Source organism: Bacillus rossius, chromosome 8 (genome assembly GCF_032445375.1).
Source record: "Bacillus rossius redtenbacheri isolate Brsri chromosome 8, Brsri_v3, whole genome shotgun sequence".
Taxonomy (NCBI): Eukaryota; Metazoa; Arthropoda; class Insecta; order Phasmatodea; family Bacillidae; genus Bacillus; species Bacillus rossius.
The window spans coordinates 28,709,771-28,734,359 of NC_086336.1; the positions used below are offsets into that span (position 1 = coordinate 28,709,771).

At 35.6% G+C, this 24,589-nt stretch overlaps 1 protein-coding gene across 1 annotated transcript; it reads left to right on the forward strand.

Annotated features, from left to right (window-relative positions):
• The first annotated feature begins 16,572 nt into the window (after positions 1-16,572).
• On the forward strand, positions 16,573-23,889 carry LOC134534676 (keratin, type II cytoskeletal 3-like). Its single transcript, XM_063373139.1, has 2 exons — positions 16,573-16,673; positions 22,895-23,889. Exons 1-2 carry the CDS (start codon positions 16,659-16,661, stop codon positions 23,801-23,803), a joined length of 924 nt encoding a protein of 307 aa, XP_063229209.1. The 5' UTR covers positions 16,573-16,658; the 3' UTR covers positions 23,804-23,889.
• The last annotated feature ends 700 nt before the right edge of the window (positions 23,890-24,589 follow it).

Genomic DNA, 24,589 nt, shown 5'->3' on the forward strand with positions numbered 1-24,589 from the left:
TGTAGTCTTAGCAAGACATCTTGTGGGATTCCTGCAGCAGGGACAATTGCTGTAATGTGCATTTTTGCCAGAAGCAGTACAAGCTCTTGTTTTGTATTAATTATTATAGGCGATTCCAAGAATCATTGCCAGAGCAATGCAAACTTCAAATTATCCTTCTGCATAAACAGGTAGCTTGTATTCACCCTTAAGGTACCAGCCTGTTATCTTTTCAGCAGACAGTTCGTTCAGTGCCAGAGAAAATTAATTTTTCGTAGCAGATGTTATGCCCACATCTCTCGTCTTGTCTACCTCGATGCCATTGAGTAAATACGTAATGCATTCGATTAGTGAAGAATTCCATTTAACGATATTGTCATCGTTGTAGGATATGTGCCATCTGCCTTTGTCAGCGTATCTTTTATACATAGAAATGACTGCGAAAATAGAGTACAGATATCTAGGTGCTATACAGTAAAAAATACTTCGGAATGTAGCACATCCGTTTCAAGCAGGAAAAGCTAGTACTCGTTCAGATCCATTTTTGTAATGGCGCCATCAAAAATGACCCGGGCTTCCACATTGAGGTTTTCGTCTTCCATATTCATTCAGCACTTGTCCATTGCTAAGAAGAAACATTATGCTATTAGGTATAAAGGCACCACCTCTGGTAGAGAACTGATCTATTTTATGCCAATGTGATTTCATTTATAACTGTTCGGTGTCACAAACTTTATGCTCCTTGGTTCAAGTGTAGACGTAATGTAATTAGTTCAACTTGAAAATTTATCAAGTATCATCGATGGTCAATGATTCTGACGACACCTTCGCGTGCGCACATCATGACGACTGGAAGGTAAATTATGCTTTGCGGCATTTCTACCAGTTTATATCCTGGTAGGACCATTTGCGAAAACTCTTGTAGCGTGTTGTTTAGTCTTCCGTTGAGGTTTATTCCTTTCGCCAAATAGCAGTTCATTCGTATGACATTCACGGGAAATTTTTTACTGCTCGTTTAGGTTTGTACATGTTTATTACAAAGTACATCTTTGTTTTTATTTTGAGCTTCATGTCTATGTTTCCAAGTTTCTTAAGGACGCACTTTTACTGCACAATGTAATTTTTTTGAGCACTTGTGTTTCAACGCAGATGAAAGTTCACACCTGGTGGTAACTTTTCCTTAATGTAATTTGCAATGTCGTCAATTTTGGCCGATCCAACAGTTAACTATATTTCATGAGTCGTTCCATCGCTTTTCAGGAAGCGAATCTTGCAGTTATCTTCATCTATATTCGGTATGGCATTATATGGGTAACGTAAGTGTTATCGACATGACTGACTTTTTTTCATGATTTAACAGTTATTTTGAAAGCCATAAATTTTTGATATATCAATTACTTTGTAGTAAAAAATTAAAGGCACAAATGTCCACACTTTGTTTGGCAAGGTGACTGTTCGGTTTCGTAATTGAATCAATGTGTAGTAGTCCAGTCAATATTCTGCCTACGTTCTGGCGGAGGTCTCAAATTGCCTCAACTGTCAGAGTACTCTGTTAATTTCAAATTTAACATATGTTACCCTTTGCGTCCCAGCGTCTGTCGACGTATCTAAATTAATAATAGCAGACTCACGAGTCTTTGGCTTGCTAGGGAAATTGTCCCGCATAAAAACACCTTGGAATTTATGTATATTTAGTTTTCGAGCGTACTTGATTTTTCTATATTGGTGAGCTGACGTTTCGTTAGAGAACTTAGAACTTTTTCAATCTTTTCTTTCTCATGCCTCGACATAAAACGTGGAGTGGCAGAAAAAGTCGTGCGACTGTTTTTACCCATGGCAATGGTTTCCATGATGGCATTGTGTCTTCGTGATTCCGCCAATTGCTTGCGCTCGTTCTTGAAACTGTTGACTGCCTGGACTATACCATTTGTAGCACCGATGACGATAATCAATTCTAAATATTTTTTATTCCGTGTGCTCCTGGTTATTTTAAGAGAGACTAATGATGATATTCTCCAAGTTCTTCTTGTTATAGCTGAGAAAACTATACCTGCATGTAATTTTTTTGTACTGAGAAAAGCAATTTTATTCAGAGTCGTGATTATTTAGTAAATATCTGTTACTAAATCACCACTCAGAAAGTTTATTCAGATGGTATTCAAACAAAATATCTATTACTAAATCAGATAATACGATTTAAGACAGCTGAGAAGAACTACAAACTTCCTTCTCTTTGATGTTTAGCGAAGCCTTCCTTTACTTGCACCTGTGAGTTATTATGACTCATCCCGCATAAAAAATGAATAGTATTTACCTCAACACAACACATGACGCCATCTGGTGGCAGGAACACAAAATACTTTTAGCAAGTTTCTTGTATGAGATGAATCAACTCTCGCTGACGAAATTTAAAAAATTATATTTAAGTGATGGTTACAATTTAAAACCCTCTTTAAAAATCTGCTATTAGTCTCAGTAATTCATATGGATCCCTATTTGGTGTGTGAAGCTTTATCGAAAGTACATGCTTGTAAGTTTTGCAGCAAATAATTATTCTGGAAACTGATTAGTAGCCAACACGAGAAGAATAACTGTGTTAAAATTCCGCTGCGTAAAATGGTAAGTTGCGTTCGTTGTAGCAAATAGTTTACGCGATGAGAGCTGAAAAGGGACACGACAGAACTTCTTACGACAAACCTGCTTACAATATAGAGGTAATCGGTGGAGATACTATTCTTAAGAAGAGTGTTCTGCAATACGTCCATACTTTTACTTATCTTGAACAAGATTATATTCATAGCTCTTCTGATCTCGACAAAAAACTTAAATTGAAGGACGTTGATGATTTATGGAAGAATGAAGACAATGGAAGAATCCTTAACGTGAAAAGTGTGAATAAATTCTAGCCGAATTCAAGTAGATATTTCCTACTTTGTGAAAATGGTGGACTCCGAAAAAGGAAGCATGAAGATGATGAAGAAGCTTCGACATCAACGATATCGAATTCTTACAGTAATCTGGGTGAAGACACTGACTTCTACGATGACAGCGACAGTGACTCTTAAATTGGTGTCAAAACCATATACTGTGATGAAGCACCTGAAATGGCAAGATCGAAAGCTATGATGAGACCCTGAAACCAAAACGATGGAAACGGCATCATAAAATAATTATTCTGATCAAACTAGCGATGAACCTTGGGACGATAGAGATTCTAGGAATATAAATAAAAATCATTACAGAAAGTTGACGATAGCAGAAAAGATTTCTTATATGTCATTGGAAGATTCTAACATATTGGTTGATCACCTGAGACTGTTGGTGCCATCGATTCGTGGAGGAAATTATTCGCACATCGACGAAGTAGATTTGTAGTATAGAATAGGGCATCCGGGAACTGGGTTCTGGGTGTGGTGTGTGGCGGCTTCTGCTGCCTTGGAATCTACATCACCGATGACATCACGGCGGCCATCTTGGATGACCTTAACCTTGAAATTTGACCTTGACCTTGAACTTTGACATTCAAATTTGCCAAAATTTGCCCACAATTCCTCTAAATTTGCCAAAATTCCTCAAAATTTGTCAAAAATTTCTATTTTTTTGAAAAAAATCCCGCCAAAAATTCTCAAAAAATTCCACAATTCAAAAATTACGATTTGGAAAACCTTTTTTTTTTTTTGCCTTAGAAAAAACACATTGTCCCAAAAGAGGCTTCAGCATCCATGTCAAAAATCTCTGATAAGCCTCTGACGTCATCTGGGATTATGACCGCCATCTCGGATTATGACGGCACCATTTCAATTTCCGTTACGGTCGCCATCTTGAAAATCCGTAATTTTTAAGTTAGAAAATCGGGAAAGATTATAAATTTATAAATAAAAATTAAATAATCGAGTTTAATAATAAAAATTTTATAAAAAAAAATATTTTAAAAATACACATACGCAATGGAGCTCGGAGACCCCGGTTCTAACCCGGTGAGGTGTAAAATTAAAAAAAATTACGACCAATCCTTTTTCCACGGAAGCTGCTGGCAGACTAACCTCCCACCACTTATGTCAATGCATATATATCGTAAGCAAGTATGCCGTCATGTCCGCCATCTTGGAAATCTTTATTTATTATCCGATTTTAATGAAAAAACATTTAAAATTTATAAAATAAATAATTTTTTTAAAATAAAAAAGTGTGAATGTACTTATGTACGCGCCTGAGTAGTTATACATCTTTGGCATCATTAAAAATAGTTTTTAAATGCATGAAAATAATAAATTACAATATAATAATATTAGTCAATAAAGTTCAGTTTAAAATTGAAATATTAAATAAATAAATATCAGATAATAATAAATAAATATGACATAATTGTTACTAAATATTGTAAGATTCTTAATTTTAAATATTTATTATTGTTTATTTAATATTTTAAAAGAAAATAAATAAATAAAATAATATATTATAAAAATTAAATAAAGTATATTCATTTTTTAAATATTTATTATTTTCTTAATTTAATATTCACTTTTCATTTTTATCAAAAAGTTTTCTTTAAATTTGCTTATTTACTTTTATAAATATCGATTATTTATTCAATTTAATAATAAATATTAAAATATAATATTTTAATTTTATGTTCGAATTTAATTTTTATCACAAAATTTTTTTTATTAAATGTTTTATTGTTTTAATTTGTAAATATTAAATAACTCATAAATATTTATTTAACTTTAATAATTTAACCATATATAGTATAAATTACGTTAAATAATAATATTTCAATTTGTATCATTAAATAATACATACAGATAGTTAACCTCAATGATTTTGGAGCACTTGAAAAAGTATAAAGGAACATTTTTTTTACTAATAATATTAATCAAATTATTCAATTTAAATCACTACTGAATATAATTTATTAGCACATATATAATTCGCACTTGTATGAAACTAAAACACTTGTGAATGTAGAAACTAGAAACATGTGGATAAATATTATAAATATGAAAACAGTGATCAGAGGCGACGAGCGTGTTGGTAGCCTTTTTTCGAGACTAATGAGCGGTTTAGCGGGCAGCTTCAACCTGTTAATTTTGTGTTACAGTGATGCGCGCTCATCTTAAATTTCACTCCCATCATTTTTTCATAACAAGCCTAAAGAAGTATAACTTCAAAAAAATATAAAATAAAAGAACTACCGCCGAGTTAAGAACCACGGTCCGTCAGCAAATTGACCGCGCAGTATAACCACTCCTCTGTCAGAAGTTTACGAGGAAAAGATGTATTAAGTTATATTTGGTGTAATCTATCTATCTGTACTATAATAAAACAGTAATTTTTTTCCTGTCTGTCTGTCTGTCTGTTTGTACCTACGCGGTGTTCTACAAAACTACTATACGAATTTTAATGGGGTATTCAAGTTAACTTGAGCGCAATAGAGAAAGAAATGTAAGCTTTATTTAATGATAATCGGCTCAAGGAAAGAAAAGAAATCTTAATTTTATGACATACAATATAATCATTATAAAAGGAACTAAGTAGAGAGTAAGAAATAAATAAATATCCTGATAGTTTGTAGTGTCGCCATATTTGTTTAAATTTTCAATACCCTTTTTGTATATTACAATTTAAATTGCAGAAAAATCATGTTTCATAGACACATAAATAGAGAGTTGTGTCATTTCTCTATGTCCACGAGGTCTCGCCCCATCAATTTTCTCATTGGGGCGAACCCGTCTGCTTAATTAAATAAACATCTTTTATCGTTTAATGATTACATGATTTATTTCATGGAAATCTCCTCTCATAAAAAAGTAAGTTTTATAGACACTCAATAGGTCTCTCTCTCTCTCTCTCTCTCTCTCTCTCTCTCTCTCTCTCTGAAATTCAATCTATGAATCGTTACAAATTTATTTCCTTTATTCATATCAGGACCTTTGTTTGTTGTGGTTGCGTGTTTTTCTGGTAATTGTTACAATATGTAAGGTTGTGTTTGGTTGCAAGTTTGTATTTTATTATTGTGTGAGTTTTCGGGTTGGTTTCCATCTCTTCAAGCTGCCAGCAAACATAAGAAATCATAGCTGTAAGGAATGAGTACGTAAAGTAGGTTTCATTGTTTAATATACACAAATAATGTTACACATTATCTATTTTCCAATTCGATACAAACAATACATTATGTATAAGTGTTTTATCTTTTGTTTTAAAACTTGAAATATGCATAGCTGCCGAGTACATGTTGAGAATAACTTTAATTATATCTCACCAATAAACTATATACCTTCTGAATCTTGCTTTAAATGTGGATGGTTAAGAATAAATTTTTGTAGTTTTGTTAATTTTTTCTGGATTTAATGTTATATATATTTTTTTAAAGATAACATGGATTTACATATTTTTTGTTTGTTTTGCAGGTTTGTAAAAAAAATTACTCGAAAAAGGTCTAATCTGTCTTCTAATACTAGAGCAGCAAAAAGATTGAAAACTATTAGACCTCAAGAAACTAATGAAGAAAGAAACGAACGACTAAGCTCTCATCGTCTCGCGCCTCTGAGACTTTTACTGAAAGAGAATGCAGGTTGAGCACTGACCGTGAACGCCACAGGTTGTCTCGCACTTCGGAAACATTTACAGAAAGCGTATCCCGTTTGACAGTTGACCGTGAGCATCATAGGTTGTCTCGCGCCTCCGAGATTTTACTGAAAGAGAATGCAGGTTGAGCACTGACCGTGAGCTTCACTTGAATGATGCTCAATTACGGTACTCGCTAAACAGAATTTCCATTTCATCTGAAGACTCTGTTGATACCCAAGAAGCAGTTACGGAGCATGAAGTCCTTCCTTGGGTTGATAAAGAAAAGAGTGTATTTACTTATACAGAAATGATTAACTATTCTACCTTTGCTTCAATCGGGGGAATGATTATCTGGCCATTTTGTAAAGCTATGAAGTGGCAAAAAGAAACAAGTGGGATGTGTTGCTCTAATGGAAAAGTGAATATCGAAATTTTTAACAACCCCCCTGAGAACTTGAAAGCACTACTAATTGGTGACCATCCACAATCACGACACTTTTTTAGAAAATGTTCGAGCATTCAATAGTGCCTTTCAAATGACATCCTTTGGAATAAAAGAAATATCAGAGGGAAATTTCTTGCCTACCTTCAAAATTCAGGGTCAGGTTTGCCATCTTATAGGTTCGCTGCTGCCTGAAAATGAGCCAAAGTATCTTCAGATATATTTTGTGTCAGACTATAAAGAATCGGCAAATATTAGGAACCAAAATTTTCCACAGTTAAATGGTCCCCTTATCACTATTCTTCAAAATATGCTGCATCAAGTGAATCCATGTGTGTAGAGTTAAAAATCCGCATTGAAATCTATTCCACCAGGAAAAAAACAATGATTACAAATTTGTCATTAATGCAGACAACCGACCTACTACTGAACATCGTGGTAGATACAATGCTCCAGTCACAAATGAGGTTGCAGCTATTTTAGTAGATCAAGAATGTGAACGTCGTGATATCGTGTTGCGCACTCGAGACGATCGCTTTCAACGCATCTGCGAAACACACCGGGCTTATGGCACATTGCAGTACCCATTAATATATTGCCATGGCGAAAATGGATACAACTTTGGGATACCTCAATTTAACCCCTACACAAGAGAGCCCAATTTGAATAAAAAAGTATCAGCGCAACAGTTTTATGCTTTTCTTCTGCAAGTAAGACACGATAGCTTTGTCTACTTGAAAATATTTCGGGGGTTGTTCAGTCAGTCTATTGTCCATATGTATGTTAAAATCGAGACGGAGCACCTAGTGTACATACGGACCAACCAAAAACAATTGCGCGCTGAAGAATATGTGCATTTACGAGATGCTATGCAACATGATGCTGACTTAGAGAATCTCGGCCGTTTAGTGATCCTTCCATTCAGCTTCACAGGCGGGCCACATTATATGCACGAGCGTACGCAAGATGCATTCTGCTATGTCCGAAAATATGGCCGCCGTTATCTATTCATCACGTTTACCACAAACCCAAAATGGCCTGAAATCACACAAGAACTTTTGACAGATCAAGCATCTTATGATCGTCATGATGTGGTCGCGAGAGTATTCCATTTAAAATTGCAATTATTGGTGGATTTACTCACTAAAGAAAATGTGTTTGGGTCAGCATTGTGTTTCATATACAGTGTCGAATGGCAGAAACGCGGCCTTCCACACGCACATATCCTACTTTGGTTGCATGAAAAAATACATCCCATTGATATCGACAGTTTGATGAGTGCCGAATTTCCTGATCCCAAAGAGGATCCAGTGCTTTACCACATCGTAAAAACACATATGGTGCATGGCCCCTGTGGTGCCATAAATAGGAGCTCTCCCTGCATGAAAGGTGGCCGCTGTACGAAAATGTATCCCCACGCACTTACAGAGCACACACTAACAGGTGAAAATGGATATTCCATGTATCAAAGTCGTTCCCCAGAACAGGGCGGGTTCACTGGAGAAAGTAGAGTATGCGGACAGCAAATTACAATCAATAATAGCTGGATTGTTCCTTACTCGCTCTTACTCTCTAAAACATTTTGTGCACACATCAACATGGAAATTTGCAACATTGTTTCGGCAATAAAGAATATGTTATATATAAATATATAAATATGTAAACAAAGGTAGCGACCAAGCGGCATTTGCTCTGCAAGGAACCGACCAAGACGAACTTACCAGGTACCAAACCAGACGCTCTGAAGCCGTATGACGAATACTAGGATTCTCTATACACGAGTGACATCCCACGGTCATGCATCTGGATGTTCATCTGCAAAATGGTCAGCAGATATATTTTGACCCTGGAAATGTAAGAGACCACGTGGAAATATCCTAGGCAAACCTCACTTTGGGCTTTTTTCAAGCTGTGTCAAGAAGATGACTTTGCAAAAACGCTGACCTACGAAGAAGTACCATCTTATTACACTTTTGACAAGCGAAGACCTGTTTTCAATCGTCGACGATGCGGTCAGCTGGTGGAGGGATTTCCAGGAGTGTGTAGAGATGCTGCTTTAGGGCGAGTGTACACCGTTCACCCCAACAATGGCGAATTCTATTACTTGCGCATGTTGTTGCATACTGTTCGAGGGCCCACTTCATTCTCTTTTTTGAAAACAGTCAATGGCGAAGAGCATGCAACATTTCAAGCAGCTTGCAGGGCACTCCATTTGCTTTAAGGAGACCAACATTGGGACGAAACTCTTGAAGAGGCCTGTGTCAGCGATAGTCCCAAACACTTGCGTTATTTGTTCGCTGTGATGTTGGTGTTCTGTGGTGTTTCAGATCCTTAGGCATTATGGCAAAAATACAAGACATATCTTTCTGAAGACTTCATACATATCCTACAACACAATTAAGACAAGGAAATTGATACGAATGACGAAAGAGCAATCAATATTTGCCTTTGTTCCATTCAAGATATTGTGTTATCGATTGGGGGCAACTCCGTAAGTGAATATGGCCTTTCTGTTCCCGAAATTCTACCCGGTCAATCACACCTCAATCGCGAATATGTTGCTGAGACTAGCTACATTACTGCAGCATTGACCACCACAGTAAATGACCTGTGTGGTCATTTCAATATAGAACAAATGGATATATATCAAACAGTCATACGAAGCGTACTTCATAATGACGGGAAGCTATTTTTCTTGGACGCCCCTGGTTGTACCGGAAAACCCTTCGTGACAACAGCAATTCTCGCTGATATCAGGTGACAAGGTAAGATTGCCCTCGCAGTGGCTTCATCAGGAATTGCAGCTACTTTACTCCCTGGTGGAAAAACAGCTCATGCTATGTTAAAAATTCCAATCGATTTAGACACTTATGAAACCCCAACATGTTCGATAGCAAGAAATTGTGATATGGCTAAAGTGTTACAAGATTGCTCTCTCATCTTTTGGGATGAATGCACGATGGCGAATAAAAAATCAGTTGAAGCTGTGGACAGGACACTACGGGACATTAGGCGCGATGAAAGGCCAATGGGGAATGTCACACTACTCTTTTCTGGAGATTTTCGGCTAAATCTACCAGTTGTAAGTCGAGGGACTAAAGCCGATGAAATCAAAGCTTCACTGAAGAATTCTTACTTTTAGCCTCAAATAAAAAACGGCAGTTAACAATTAACATGAGAACACAGCTGGGAGTTAATTCTCATGTGCAAGAATTTTCCGGTGTTCTATTAAAAGTTGGAAAAGGTGCCCTCCCTGAGCAACACGGTCAGGTGACGCTTCCAGAAATACTTGGCAGAGTCGTGTCTTTGGAAGACGAACTCATACGTTCGGTATTTGGGGATATGTCAAACATACAACATCTAGAACATACAGGGTTATGTGAATGTGCCATACTCACTCCAAGAAATGACCAAGCTGCTGCAATCAATGAAAAATTTTTAAACAAATTGAATGGGGCTGAAGTGGTTTACACATCGTTTAACAGCGTCCTTAATCAGGACGACGCCAATAATTATCCAGTTTAGTTTTTGAGTTCTCTCACTGCAAGTGGTCTTCCTGTTCATAAAATTGTTCTCAAAGTCGGTGTTCCAATAATGCTTCTGAGGAACCTTACTCCCCCAAATTTGTGCAATGGAACCCGACTTAAAGTATCTGCTCTACAACGAAATACAATCGATGCTGAGATTCTTACTGGATGTGGCTCAGGTGAAACTGTTTTTATACCACGCATGCCGATCATCCCGAATAACTTTCCGTTCGGGTTCAAGACCACACAGTTTCCAATAGCAGTTTGTTTCGCGATGACAAAAAATAAGTCTTAGGGTCAGAGCCTTAAGGCAGCTGGTGTCGACTTAAGGTCTGATTGTTTTTCCCACGGCCAGATGTGTGTGGCTTGCTCGCGGGTCAGTAATGCAGACAATCTTTACATTCAAGCTCAAGATGGGAAAACAGTAAATGTGGTTTACAAAGAAAGTTTATGTAGTGTATTCCCGACATTACATTTAAAAGTAGAAACATATTTACCCAAAATTTAGGTAGTAACATATTTTTATTGCAAAGACTGAAATAGAGGTGAGAAAAATTATAATTTGTGAACATAAGAAAACTACTACAACTGTATAAACTGTTATGTTACAATGTTAAAATTTCTAAATGGTGCAAGATAATACAAAATTCCATGCGGAAAAAGTCATGGTCAGCAGCTACGTATAGTTATAGGTATATGGCTATGCGTGCTAATTTTTCATATACTGCATGGATGCGAACATGTAAGAATAATCTATCTATCTTACTATAGTAAAACAGTAGTTATTTTTCTGTCTGTCTGTTTGTACGCGGTGTTCTACACATTTACTATACGAATTTTAATGGGGTCTTGCATATTACAGTCATTACTTAATTATTTGCCTTCAATGCAGTTACCTTATTTCACGTCTAGCAAAGCGGGCGGGTTCGGCTAGTACCAAAATAATGTTTTCTTTTTAAACCTTGGAATTTACTCTTTACTAACTATTTAAGTTTACGAAAATTAATTCCATGGTAATTTCACTATCATAAAGTTTCATTTGGCACACCAATACGCTTGGTATGTACCCTATTGTGGGTTTATGTTCATACACGTGGGTCCGCCATCTTCATGAGAAAATGTCGTCACATGGTGCGCGCGCAGCATCAACCTGTTAATTTTGCGTTACAGTGATGCGCGCGCATCTTAAAATTTCACTCACATCATTTTTTCATAACGCGCCTAAAGAAGTATAACTAAAAAAATCTTTTTAAAAAAACCGTTGCATGTTTCGTTATCACCGCCATCTTGAAAATCTGTAATTACAATTCTAGAAATTCCGAAAAAATTCCAAAATTTATTAAAAAAAATTGCCTACGTCAAATGGTTAGTTATATAACGATTTCGGTCCGGCGAGAGTAAACCAGTAATTTATTAATGTATTTAAAAAATTCTCAATAAAAAGTAATAAAAAAGTCTTATGGCACACCCGACATTTTGAATTATGTCACCACTGTATCAATTATCGTTACATACGCCATATTAAAAATCTTTATTTATTATTCGATTTTAATGAAAAATAGTTCAAAATTCATCAAAAAATTAATTTATTAGAATACTGATTGATTAGATCGATTCCTGTCCTTGGTTCGAAACCGATAAGAGCAAAAAATAAAAAAAAATACATATCCTTCCTCCACAGAAGAAACCTACAGACTGACCTACCACCACTAATGCCAAGGTATATATGCCACCAGCTGGTATGACGTCATGTTCGCCATCATGCCTTCGCCTGCTGGAGGCCACCATCTTGTTTTCATCTGCTAGAGTGTGCTGATGTCATGTTAGTATGATTTTCTATACATCATACCTTTGACCTCGACTGTTGGCATATAACTTTGACCTTGAAATTTGACCTTGAACTTGAACTTTAACCTTGACCTTGAAATTCGACCATGACCTTGAAATTTAACTTTGACATTCAAATTTTACGTTGACTTTGAAATTTGACTTTGACCATTACGACCATCATGGATCCGACATTTTGTGTTCAGTACATGCTACCAGTAGCTACCACCTGCTAAAGGAAAATGCCACTGTCTTGTTTTCGTCTGCTGGTGGACACCGTCTTGTGTGTGTACTCGTCATATAGAGTGCATTATCATCAAGCTAGTTTTATTCTAACCCACTAGAGTGCAGTAATAATTTACTATTACTGAGGTGCCCACCATCTTAAAATTTGGGCGCCATTTTGGAATCGTTTAATAATTTAGCTAGAAATTCGGGAAAAAATCCAAAATTCATAAAAAATAACATTATTTTACTGATTGGTTTCGATCAGTTCCTGTCCTTGGTTCGATACTTGACCAGTGACAAGTGTTAACTAAATATTAAATAAATTTTATTTTCTCTTTTCTATTACCTTTCGCGGAGTTTATGAATCATTCACTCTACAAAAATAAAACTTAAGATAATATACCTGTCCGACGATTTAAATACGTTTTCGCATTACCTAACAAGTCTAATTTTTCGATAATCTGAATTACCTCTAAACCGTTCATGTACAAAGCCATACAACAGGCCAATCGTCTCCGGACCACGAGACCTTGTCATGAATAATATCAGACGTATAGGCTAGTCATTTCCGGACCTCATGAACTCCTTCGTCGTTAGCTAATTACAGTCAATTAGACAATCGTGAAATTTGGACCAAGAAACCTTGACAAATATTTTAGCAACACCAAGAGGTTTTGAACTAGTAAATATTCAGTCACTACAGATTTTACTACACACAATCAACAAAAAAGAAGCTCAATCGGAAGCACATTCGACATAGAGGGAGCACATTTAACAAACGGAAGCACAATAGGACGCACATTCAAAGAAAAAGGAAGCACATTCATAGAAAAGGACGCACAATCGGAAGCACAATAAACAAAAAGGAAGCACATTTGGAAGCACAATCAACAAAAAGGAAGGACAATCGGAATTCAATCAATCAACAAAAAGGAAGCACATTTGGAAGCACATTCATAGAAAAGGACGTACTATCGGAAGCACAATCAACAAATGAAAACAAAATCGGACGCACATTCAACGAAAAAGGAAGCACATTCATAGAAAAAAACGCACAATCGGAAGCACAATCATAGAAAATGACTCACAATCAAAAGCACATTTGATGAAGAGGAATAACAATAAAAGAAGATTTAGCAGTGTTACGAGAACTTAGTCTTAGTTTGAATTCAGTTTACAAGAAATAAAACATACTTTTTTAAATATAAATAATTCATTTATTTATCAATAGTACACACATACACAGTTTTACAAATGATTGTTGTATGTAGCCAGCTTTCCGGACGTTACTTCGTCGATATGCGAGTAGTTTCCTCTACGAACAGTTGCCACCAACAGTCTCAGTCGATCAAATAATATGTTAGGATCTTCATATAACATATAATCAATCTCTTCTGCTACGTTAATCTTCCCTGCATTTTTATAATAAATATTATGATATCTTGTGTCTTCCATTTTAACACCAACCTCAATGTAACTTCGTCATCGAGCTACTGTTCAACAATAGCTTGATCAGGATAATTTATTTAATACGACGTTTCCATCATTTCGGTCTCAAGGACATCGTCACAGACCTCGATCTAGTCAGCTTTAGATGCTTCATCACAGTCTTTGTCTTCGTCATCAGCCTCAGAGTCACTGTCGCCATCACCGTAGAAGGCATCGTCTTCACCCAGATTACTGTAAGAATTCGATATCGTTGATGTCGAAGCTTCTTCATCGTCTTCATGTTTCCTTTTTAGGAGTCCACCATTTTCACAAAGTAGGAAATATCTACTTGAATTCGGCTTGAATTTATTCACACTTATCACATTAAGGATTCTTCCATTATCGTCATTCTTCCATAAATCATCAACGTTCTTCAATTTAAGTTTTTTGTCGAGATCGGAAGAGCCATGAACATAATCTCTTTCAAGGCAAGGAAACTTATTGACGTAATGCAGATCACTCTTCTTTAGACTAGTAGATCCATCTTTGACCTCTAGCTTGTACGCAGGCTTAGCGTTACAAGTTATATTGTGTCTTTTTAAGCCCTCTCTTCGCATAAACGAATTGCTACATCGAGCTCAACTTATCATATTGCGTAGTGGATTTTTAAAACAATAAATCTTCTCGTGTTGTGTTCCATTCATTCTCAAGATGAATTCTTTGCTGCAAACTGTGTCCTTTCGATACAGAGACAGACACCGAATCAGGATCCATATTAGTTACTGAGACTTATGCTAGGTGCAAACTGAGAGTTATAAATTAGATCCTTTACTTAAAAATAATATTTTTAATATTTCATCAGCGAGCGTTAAGTTATCTCAAGCAAAAGAACTTGTTACAAGTAGTCCTGATTATTGGCATAATTTGACGTAACTTGTTGTGTTGAGTCATAATTAATTAATTAATTAATTTTATGTGGGATGCTAGATGCTCACTAACGATTGCAAAAGTTGGAAGGCTTCGCTAGACACCAAGGACAAGGAAGTTCGTCTTCCTTTTTAGTGATTTTCAGATGCCTCAGAGCTTATTATTATATATGACTTAGTAATGATATTGTCATTTGAATTCCACTTGATAAAAATATTACAAGTGATGATTTAGTATCAAAAAATTCAATTTATTAAATTTAACTCTGAATAAAATGACATGACTCATTAAGTAAAAAAAAATCATTCATGCATATATCGGTTTCTCAGAAACTCGAAGAAGCACTTGGAGAAACAACAAGATTAATAATCAGGAGCACACAGAGAAGACCATCAAAATATTGACAAGAAGTATCGGGAAGCACACGGAGAAAACTGTCACACACATTTCTTTGATATCAAAAAATCACAGAAAAAATTTAAAATTAATATAAAATAATAATAATAAACAAAACAATTACAAAATTACAAAAACAGCTTCTGTCAGCTTGTGAACTTCTAATTTGTAGAACAAGGATAGAGTTCTAGAACAAGCCAGAATTTTTTATATTTTTTTTACATTATGTTTGTAAAATACCACCCATGATTGGTTCGAATTGCATGTGGTTTAAAATGATATCATAAAAGTCTTTATCCTTAATATATACGTGCCTGTCTCGACAAACAATGATTGCGATTGATCATAAAAGTTCTCACTTTGGGTTATTCTTGACGCATACGAATTTACGAGATATAATATATTCGTGTTCCAGTAATCTATATTGCATTGAGTACATGAGACTAATGGTTTCATCACCCTGGTTCGTAAAGAACTATTTATTCTTTGTACATTGAGGTTCTTCTAGCATCCATGTGTTTGCGCTACTTTGTCATTTATTTAACCAAGGGCATGCAATTTGCACTCCTTTGAATTTTGTTATCTTTTTTTTATTTTGAAACTCATACATCTCTGATATCACGCTCTTTACTAGCACTTAATGCGTACACTTAACGTTTACGATCTATCTGTTAAAACAGTTACTTTTGTATAATAAATTATTTCTAGTCATTTGTCCTTTCGAAGACGTTTTTAATTAATGGTTTATTCTTCGATCTGGTTATTGTAGCCTACCAGTTTGAATACATGTTTTATTGGTTGTTAATAAATATTTTGGTTACTGTAAATAGCTGGTTCCATTTTTTAAAACAGGCATTCAACACTCACAGGTACTCCTACCATAAGGGGCGAAACGTCTTTCTTGTTTTTAGTCAATTGTTTTACATATATTTTATAATACTGTTTATCTCCTCAGCGGGTTGAAGCCTTCTCTGACGGAGGTATGGTCACATTGCTGTATGTTCACTGTGCGTTTCAATTTTAAAAGTACCTCATTTCACGTTGTCGCTCAGGCCAAACAAAAATATAGAAACTATAGATTTCACGAGTGGAGTGTGACAGTGCTTTAGAATTGAGGGCGAGTGTGATAGAGCGGGTAAGGAAAGATTGGGGGAATAATGAGGACGCACACGACACTATCAGAGCGGAAGATACAAAGTAATAAGCTAATCATTGACTGTATTCACTGGTAACGTAATTTTGAATAAACAGGAAGCCATGTGTAGTATAAAACAGCGTGTTCAGAGCTTCATGGTCATCATTCTTTCTACGACGGATAACTTCATATTACGACCATGAAGATTTTACTGGTAAGTACACCTTTACAGTTTACATATGAGGACATTAACTTAAACATTACTGTGTTAGTAGCCTAAATAAAGCCACTTTATAAGGTATGTATGCTAAATGTGGAGGAGCATAGTGTTGATAGATATTGAAATATAAATTCTACAAATATGTACAATATTTTTGTATTCTTATCATCGAAATATGATCAATACATTTAACGTCATTAAAACTTTTAACTAAAACTCTCTTCTAAACTTATTAAAATTACTAATTTAAGAGCGTTAGATATAACTTTTTTATATAAAGATCCGTTTTATACAACTAAGTAAAACTTTCATATTAAAACCACTTTCTCTTTTGCCAGTTCAGCGGTATTATAGAAAAACCAGTTCATTAAACATTAATAGCTCATCTTAGAGATTTGATATAGACAGTTAATATTTTCGCTGATATATTAAATATTGTGTCATCCAGCTTCTAATACAAAAAAAATTAAAATATTTTTTTAATTGCTATTAAATATGCAAAAATGTGTTTCATTTATGTATAAAAGAAATATCAAAATGAATAGAAAATAATTTGACATATGTCCTAAAATGGATATAAATAAGTACAATAATGCTATTATTACTGAAACAAAATATGATACCACCGAAAGGTAGCGATTACAAATATCGGGTTACTTTTTAAACATTGAACTATAAGTAAACACTTACTTGAATTTTACATGTATAATTCAGCATTATACTTCGTAAATTTCCTTTATTGTTTTCCCAAGGAAAAACAAACTTGTGCTCGCCACGAGGGAATAATAAGCAACGAGCTTGTTCTTATATAACATTTTATTTTAAATTAGACATTACAGTTATATATCTCGTGTACATACTTCTTTAAGAATACACTGCAGGTTCTAGTATACAAAGTAAATTGTTTACAAATCTCGGAAACATGAATAAATCAAATCCTAATAATACAAACATTCTATTTATTATCTAGCTCACTGCTGTCTTATAATAGTGACATTCGCGCAATCGTGCTGTGGCATAGAACTAATGACTAAATCATGTTAAGTGCCATAAAATAGGTAATTGGTGGATGTCACCCATGATTAACTCAATACCAGGGGAAGTACCCGTAATACACCACGTAGAATGACGCACAAAAAAGTATAAAAGTATGAATTTTTTTATGTATCCTTATAAATTATTTTCGTTATACTGGCTACGAAAATTATTTAAAGTACCGTTTTACCCAGGAGGGGGGGGGCATAATACATATAGCCTATGGACACTTTAAAATGAAGGTGGGGCCTCGCCTCTTTCCCTTTACCCATTTACGTGGAACAAGATCAAATTTGGAGCGAAAATTTCATTCGTGAATACTGTGTTCTTTGCTAGTGTCGTACACTGTAAAATTTTTCGGTATTAATTCAAATTAATATTTATATATTTGTTTCTTTTTAACATGTACATGAAAACAACTGTATCACAACAAAATAATTTTCACTAAAATATTGCCCATGGCGTTGTTCCAGCACCTCAAATAGTTAAAGTTATTTGTTAACCATCCCCTGAATAGCTTTCCAGAAATAATTTTGCACATTAATATTATTGGTACAGTCTGAGACCTGTCTCTCCTTGGTTAGGTTTGCCCGGAAGAAATAGTTTGTCATTGAAAGCTCTCTGAACCTTAAACTCGATTGTACTCCAGACTTGAAGTGCAGAGAAATTATCAGTGAAAAGGTTAACTGTGGCGACTGGCTCGCCACATGCCGCATGCCAAGAAGGGAAAAATAAACATATTGATGAACGTTCCGGGAAATACTTTATGGTGGCATCCCGAAGCCTTTCGAGAGGGTGAAAGAATCAGTCTTTATTCCAGATCAAGTGGACATTAATGACCCATGCCCGGGATGTCTCACACCAACACTAGGATAACTTATATATATATATATATATAAAAATAACACTTCGGCCAAATATAAATAACCAAATTAGTTCCCGGGGACAGAAGAAAAAACTCACCCGTTTGGTGGTGTGGAGAAGCTAATCACCACATAAATCCCGTGGATTTAAAGGCTGAATGTAAAGGCCGTATATATATTTCCATTGTGGCTGACCAAAAAAAATAAAAGTGTAAGTCACCTCACAAAATGCAAGATGATAACAGATATTATCACAAGATATTAAAACTGGTAACAAATTCTTTACAAATATAAGCTATTTTCCTTAACCAAGTTTGCATAATACATTAATATATTATATTATGTTTTAAAGTATTTATGCATTTGTTTCAATATTTGTTTATAGTGCTTTTATTTTATAGTCCAGTCATGCGTCACTTCACAACAGATTTATTTGTTCGTTTGCTTATTTAGAGCACACAAAAAATTAACATTTCGAAGTTAAGTATTATATAACAATATAAACAACGAAATTAACGCACCTTACCTTAAATATATAATTTGTATAAAAACCCAAGAAAGTTACAAAAATAGAGCATACATGACGTGCAGTTTGCCGACAAAATAAAAAAAAGTTAAACATGTTGAATATGTACCACACAACAACTGTGAAATGGTATAACAGCAAAATAAAGTGAAATTGTGGACTATTCGAATTTTTGCCCATGGCTTGAATATAAAATGCTTTGAATGAATCAACATACAATATACAATAATTATGGAACACATTTTCATAAAAATTACGCAATATTAGCTCGGCAATCTTATTTAATATAGGAAAAATTAACATATGAATGTTACAACATCTTTCTTATAGCATTACAAACCATTTCTTGGCAAATGGTTTCCAAAGGAATCTTTTCTAAAATTAAATAACTTTTTTCTGTGTAGCGCACACTTTCTCGTCACTCTAGCGACGATGTTTTACTACACCGCCACCTGGGCTTACTCTCTTACATGCTGTGCGCTCGCCTTCTGCTTTCTCAAGCTGTCGCCAGAATATTTTGGTCACTTTTGAGTGACGTTACTGTCTTAGACATTGTTCCTGACCGAGTAACTTAGAGGTAATATAAATTTTACTATCTTGCACTACACAAGAATTTTTTTTTTAAATGATGTTATAAACTGAAATTAAAAAAAAGGTACATAATGACCTTTAAAATGTATAGGGGAGAGTCTTGCAGTACCGACCACCTTAAGTTTTTTAACGGTAATTTAGGTTGTGTAATTAAATATTGCATTTTAAAACATTAATCTGTTACCTTGACTAGTACTTTATAAAAACTCATAAACTTATAATGTGTCTGGAATTATATTAAAAATCTTTTTATTTACAAATATAAAAAAGCTTATTTTTGTAGAGTGCAAAAAATTGTCGTCCAGTACCGACCAACAATTATTTTAAAAGTTTTAAGGTCTTATATATTAATCTTTTAATAAAAATTACATTTTAATCCAACAAAAAAATGAAAAAAAATTCACTACACTTGCTTAAGAATGAGTTCACTTTCTGCAAAGGTCACATTTAAAATATAATATGCCTTCTTGAGCTGTACATTCAACATGTGCCCAACCTTTACGTTGGACACACTGCACCCAGTCTTTTTCAAATGATTCACGACAAATGATACACTCTGTTTTGTCTTCTGTATGTTTTTTACAATCAGAATTTTCACAAAAGTCTAGTTTCTTTATATATTTTCTAGTGATCTTCTCGCCTTTCTTCCTTTCCATTTCTCCAGTGGCGCCGAACTTTATCGTCTTGATTTTTTAATCTCTCTTTTCATTTCTTTCGGCCCTTCTCTTTTCTGCTTTTATTCTTTTCTCTTCAGTAATTTTTCTTTTCTCCACAAGTAGATCTTTATAAGGTGTTGAGGTAAGGATCTCTGATTTTTGTGTTCGTTGGACTCTTTTTTTCACTTTGATCTCTGAAGGTTTGTTAAAGGAGATATTTTGTCAATTATTTTGTTGAAATCAACAGCTGCTGAAGAAGAAGACAAAGAACAAGGTAGTAAATTATTTATATTTGAGATTGAATCGGGAGCTGATGATGAAGTCTCTGAGATTAGTTGGAGTGAGAACTGTAGAATATTTTGGTTGTGGTTCAGTTCCAATGGTCGGTGTGAGAGCCGATAAAATTCCCTGTTCTGATCGATTGTTTGCAGAGAGCAAAGAAGTATCTGGCTGCAGTTCAGTAAGATCAGCTGGAGGAAGAGGTAATGCAGGTCCCGATTTAGAAACTATGCAGTTGAAAACATTCAAATTTTTAGTTGGCATCGATGTTGCAGTCTGGCATTGATCCTCCAAAGTTACTGGAGTATCTTCATCATCAGTAATCTTTGACTCTCGAAAGTGCTCAGAAGGAATGAAATCTAAATCTGAGAACACACCTGGGTTCAAAGGCCAAAGTCCTGTACATGCAAAAGCTGACTGTGCCAAATTCATTCTACAGATTGAAGTGTAGGCAGTGTTAACCAGACCAGCAACATCCCTCTGAGCAATTTTTAAAGGTCGATACTTCCTTATCCAGGCACTACAAGCTTGATTGAATGCTCCTTTGAAAGGCCGCATAACCGCCCGATCCAATGGTTGCAACTGATGTGTAGTGTTTGGAGGTAGGCTTATCATGTGAACGTTATTTTTCTTAGCAAACATGATAACATCGAGAATTTTATGGCTGCTGTGCCCATCAAGAATGAGGAGGACTGGTTCTTCCTTAGTGGGATGAGTTCTCTCTACAAATAATTCCAACGATTTCAAGAATGCTTTAGCAGTGATCCAGCCACTTTCCTCAGCTGCAGAAATACTTCCTGAAGGAGCATATTTTATTATAACAGCATCTACTCGTTGTTTATTAGGGAAAACAAAGAGGGGGGAACAAAAATTTCCCCAGCAGCATTTATGCACAGTAAAACTGTAACATTTTCCCCTCTTTCTCCGGATGTAATCTTGCTTACTTGCCTTTTCCCTTTTTGTGAGATCACCTTGACATAATTGTCATGAACAATTGAGACCCCAGTTTCATCACAGTTGTGAATTCTATTGGCTGGGAAATTGTTTTTAGAAAGTATATCGGAATACTTATTAAAGAAGCGATCCACTTGATGTTTGGTAAATCCTACAGCTGTCTGAAGGCTTGTGGACTCTGGAGTTCTCAAAGAAAATTCGGGATGACGAGCCATAAAGTCATAGTAAAACTGCTTTCCAGCTATTTTGAGTTCCTTAAACTAGTGAGGCAACTTTAGATTCTCAGCCTAATCGAATGCTATTTTCATAAGTTTTCTCCTGCTGAAGGGCACGAATCTATCATCTTGGTCTTGCATATAAAAAACAAGTTGTTTTTTCATTCTCCATCAAACGTTATTTGAAATCTGCCCATCTGAGGGGTTAAATTTACGGTTTTGCCAGTTTTAATGGCTCTCAGTCTATCTCCTAATGTGGTTTTGGGAACAGAAAACATCTCAGCTGCTTGACATTGTGTCATATTGTGCGAAACAACTCCTTCTATTGCCGATCTCATATCGTCTTCTTTCCATTTTCCTTTCTTTCTTCTTTCATTTTCGGCCATTTTTCTCTGAAAAGAGAAAAAAAAACGCTTAAATGATTTTATTTTGTTGATATATTTCTTGGTCGGTACTGGACGACAGTTGGGTGGTCGGTACTGTACGACAGAAAGGGGGTAACATTAATGCAAGCTGCACATTTATCTCGTGAAATATCACGAATTTAATACAATGTAATTTGACCTTATACTCAAGAGATTAGGTGGATGCTAAAAAAGAAACAATAACTTACCCCAGAAAGGAGATCCACCTTCGTCAGTTCAACTTATCGCGCACGAAATGTAAACATACACCTTCTCTAGCTCACGGTTCCCAAAACTATGAACAAAGACGGTAGTCGCCAAAGAATATAATCAATGAAGATAAAAGTTATTCACGAACGCCTGCAAAGTGCTGCTATCTAGTGTCAGAAGTAAGAACTAGGAATGGTCGGTACTGTAAGATGGTCGGTACTGTAAGACTCTCCCCTAACAAAATGTTGATACAATACAGCAACAAACGCCATGTTTACAAAATATAATATTAAAAACCCTAACATTGTTATAATAAACAAAATACATTTTAATCAAGTAGTTAGTTCCAATGATATATTAGCAAATTTTATGAAGTGTGTCTAGCTGCGATTTCTACATACCGCACCAAGTTATATGTAAATATTACCAATAAAAAAACAAATATGCATCCAACGTAAATATGTAAATTCTGTGTGTTTCAGGTTTCGGCCTTCTTTCTAGCTGCTGAAGTCGCAACGAATCCATCGGGTTTTGGTACTTATGTAGGCAGAATAGGTGGTGGCACTGGAGATCTCTCTGTCAGTCCATATGGTGGTCATATTGGAGAAGGCTATGTAGGAAACAGTGCAGAAGGCTACGGGAATCTTGTTGTAAGTGGAGCTTACGGAAGTTCAACTGAAGGTACTCACGGAGGTCCTATTGGAGGTTCTATTCTAGGTACTTATGGAAGTCCAATTGGAGGTTCTATATTAAGCAGTTATGGAAGTCAAATTGGAGGTAGTCATGGAGGTCTCTTTGAAGGTGGTCACGGAGTTTCCATTGTAGGTGGCTATGAAAGTCCCATTTTCAGAGGTTACGGAAACCCATTTCCAGGTAGTCATGGAAGTCCCTTTGTAGGTGGTCACGAAGGTTACATTGGAGGTGGTTACGGAGGTCTCTATGAGGGTGGCTTGGGAGATTTCATTGGAGGTAATCACGAAAGTCCAATTGGAAGTATTCATGGAGGTTTCTTTGAAGGTGGCATCGGAGGATTTTCTGGCAGTGGTTATGGAGGAAGCCTTGGGTATGGAAATATCATAACAGGTTCTGGTCACAGCCAGGTAAACAGCATTCCATGTAGTTCTAAACCAGTTATAAAGTATGTGACAAATTCGTACCATCTGCCATTGAACGTCAAAGTGCCAGTCGCTAAATACTCGCTGCCTGCACCGGCGACAATGCCTCAGCTTCCGCAAGGTGCGCCTTGCTCTTACTCTGGCAATGGTCCGTTCCTGTTCCCCGCGTCGCAGCCAGCTCAGCCTCTCAGCCCCTCGCATGGCCAGCAAGACTCCGCGATTATAGACAGGTTTGTCCCACGTGTTCCATCCCCTCACGCCAAGGATTGCAACTAGACCATCATCAAGTGGAGATCGTCAATAAGCAGGAACATGTGACTGTGTTTTTTCGTGTATAAAATAAATTACTTGTTAAGCTGTAATGTTTGAAGCAAACTTATTTCTTCTTTGTGTAATATGTTAAGTCAGCAAATAATGAATAATTTAACATGAAATTTTAATTGAATTGAAATATTTTTTGAAAACGCTCATATATAAAAATGGATTTGCTTCCTTAAACAAAAACGTTGAAAAATATAATATTGCATTTAATAAAAATGTCTACCAAAAAAATGTTTTTCATTTTCCTACCCGACTGAATTAAGCACGTTATTTAGTTGACATTTAAGCAGCTGTGGACTGAGCTCTGGCTTGTTATGTGTGTAACCAATGTTGATATTAGTTTTTTTTTTTTTTTAAATACAGGCATAAACCAAATACTTCACATAACTGTTTAAAATTTTCTTGGTTTTAATTTATGCCAGTTGATGAAGTTTTTAATTTTTCCTTTTTTTAATGAACATTATAATTGTAGCAGCCGTGGCCGCGGCTGGCTGCAACAGTGACCAGAGCCCTCCAGCTTCACGGGTTCCCTGCGCGCGTCCTGCCAGCTGTCCTCTCGCCCGCAGGGAACCCGTGAAGCCGGAGGGTTCTGGTCACTGCGGCAGGCAGCCACGGCCACGGCCGCTACAATAGTCTTAACTCTCTTGTGAGCATCAAATAAAATACATTGTTTAATTGTTAATTTTTTTAATAGCTCTCATGTTAAACTTATAAAAATTTTAATGCTACACATACCAGTTT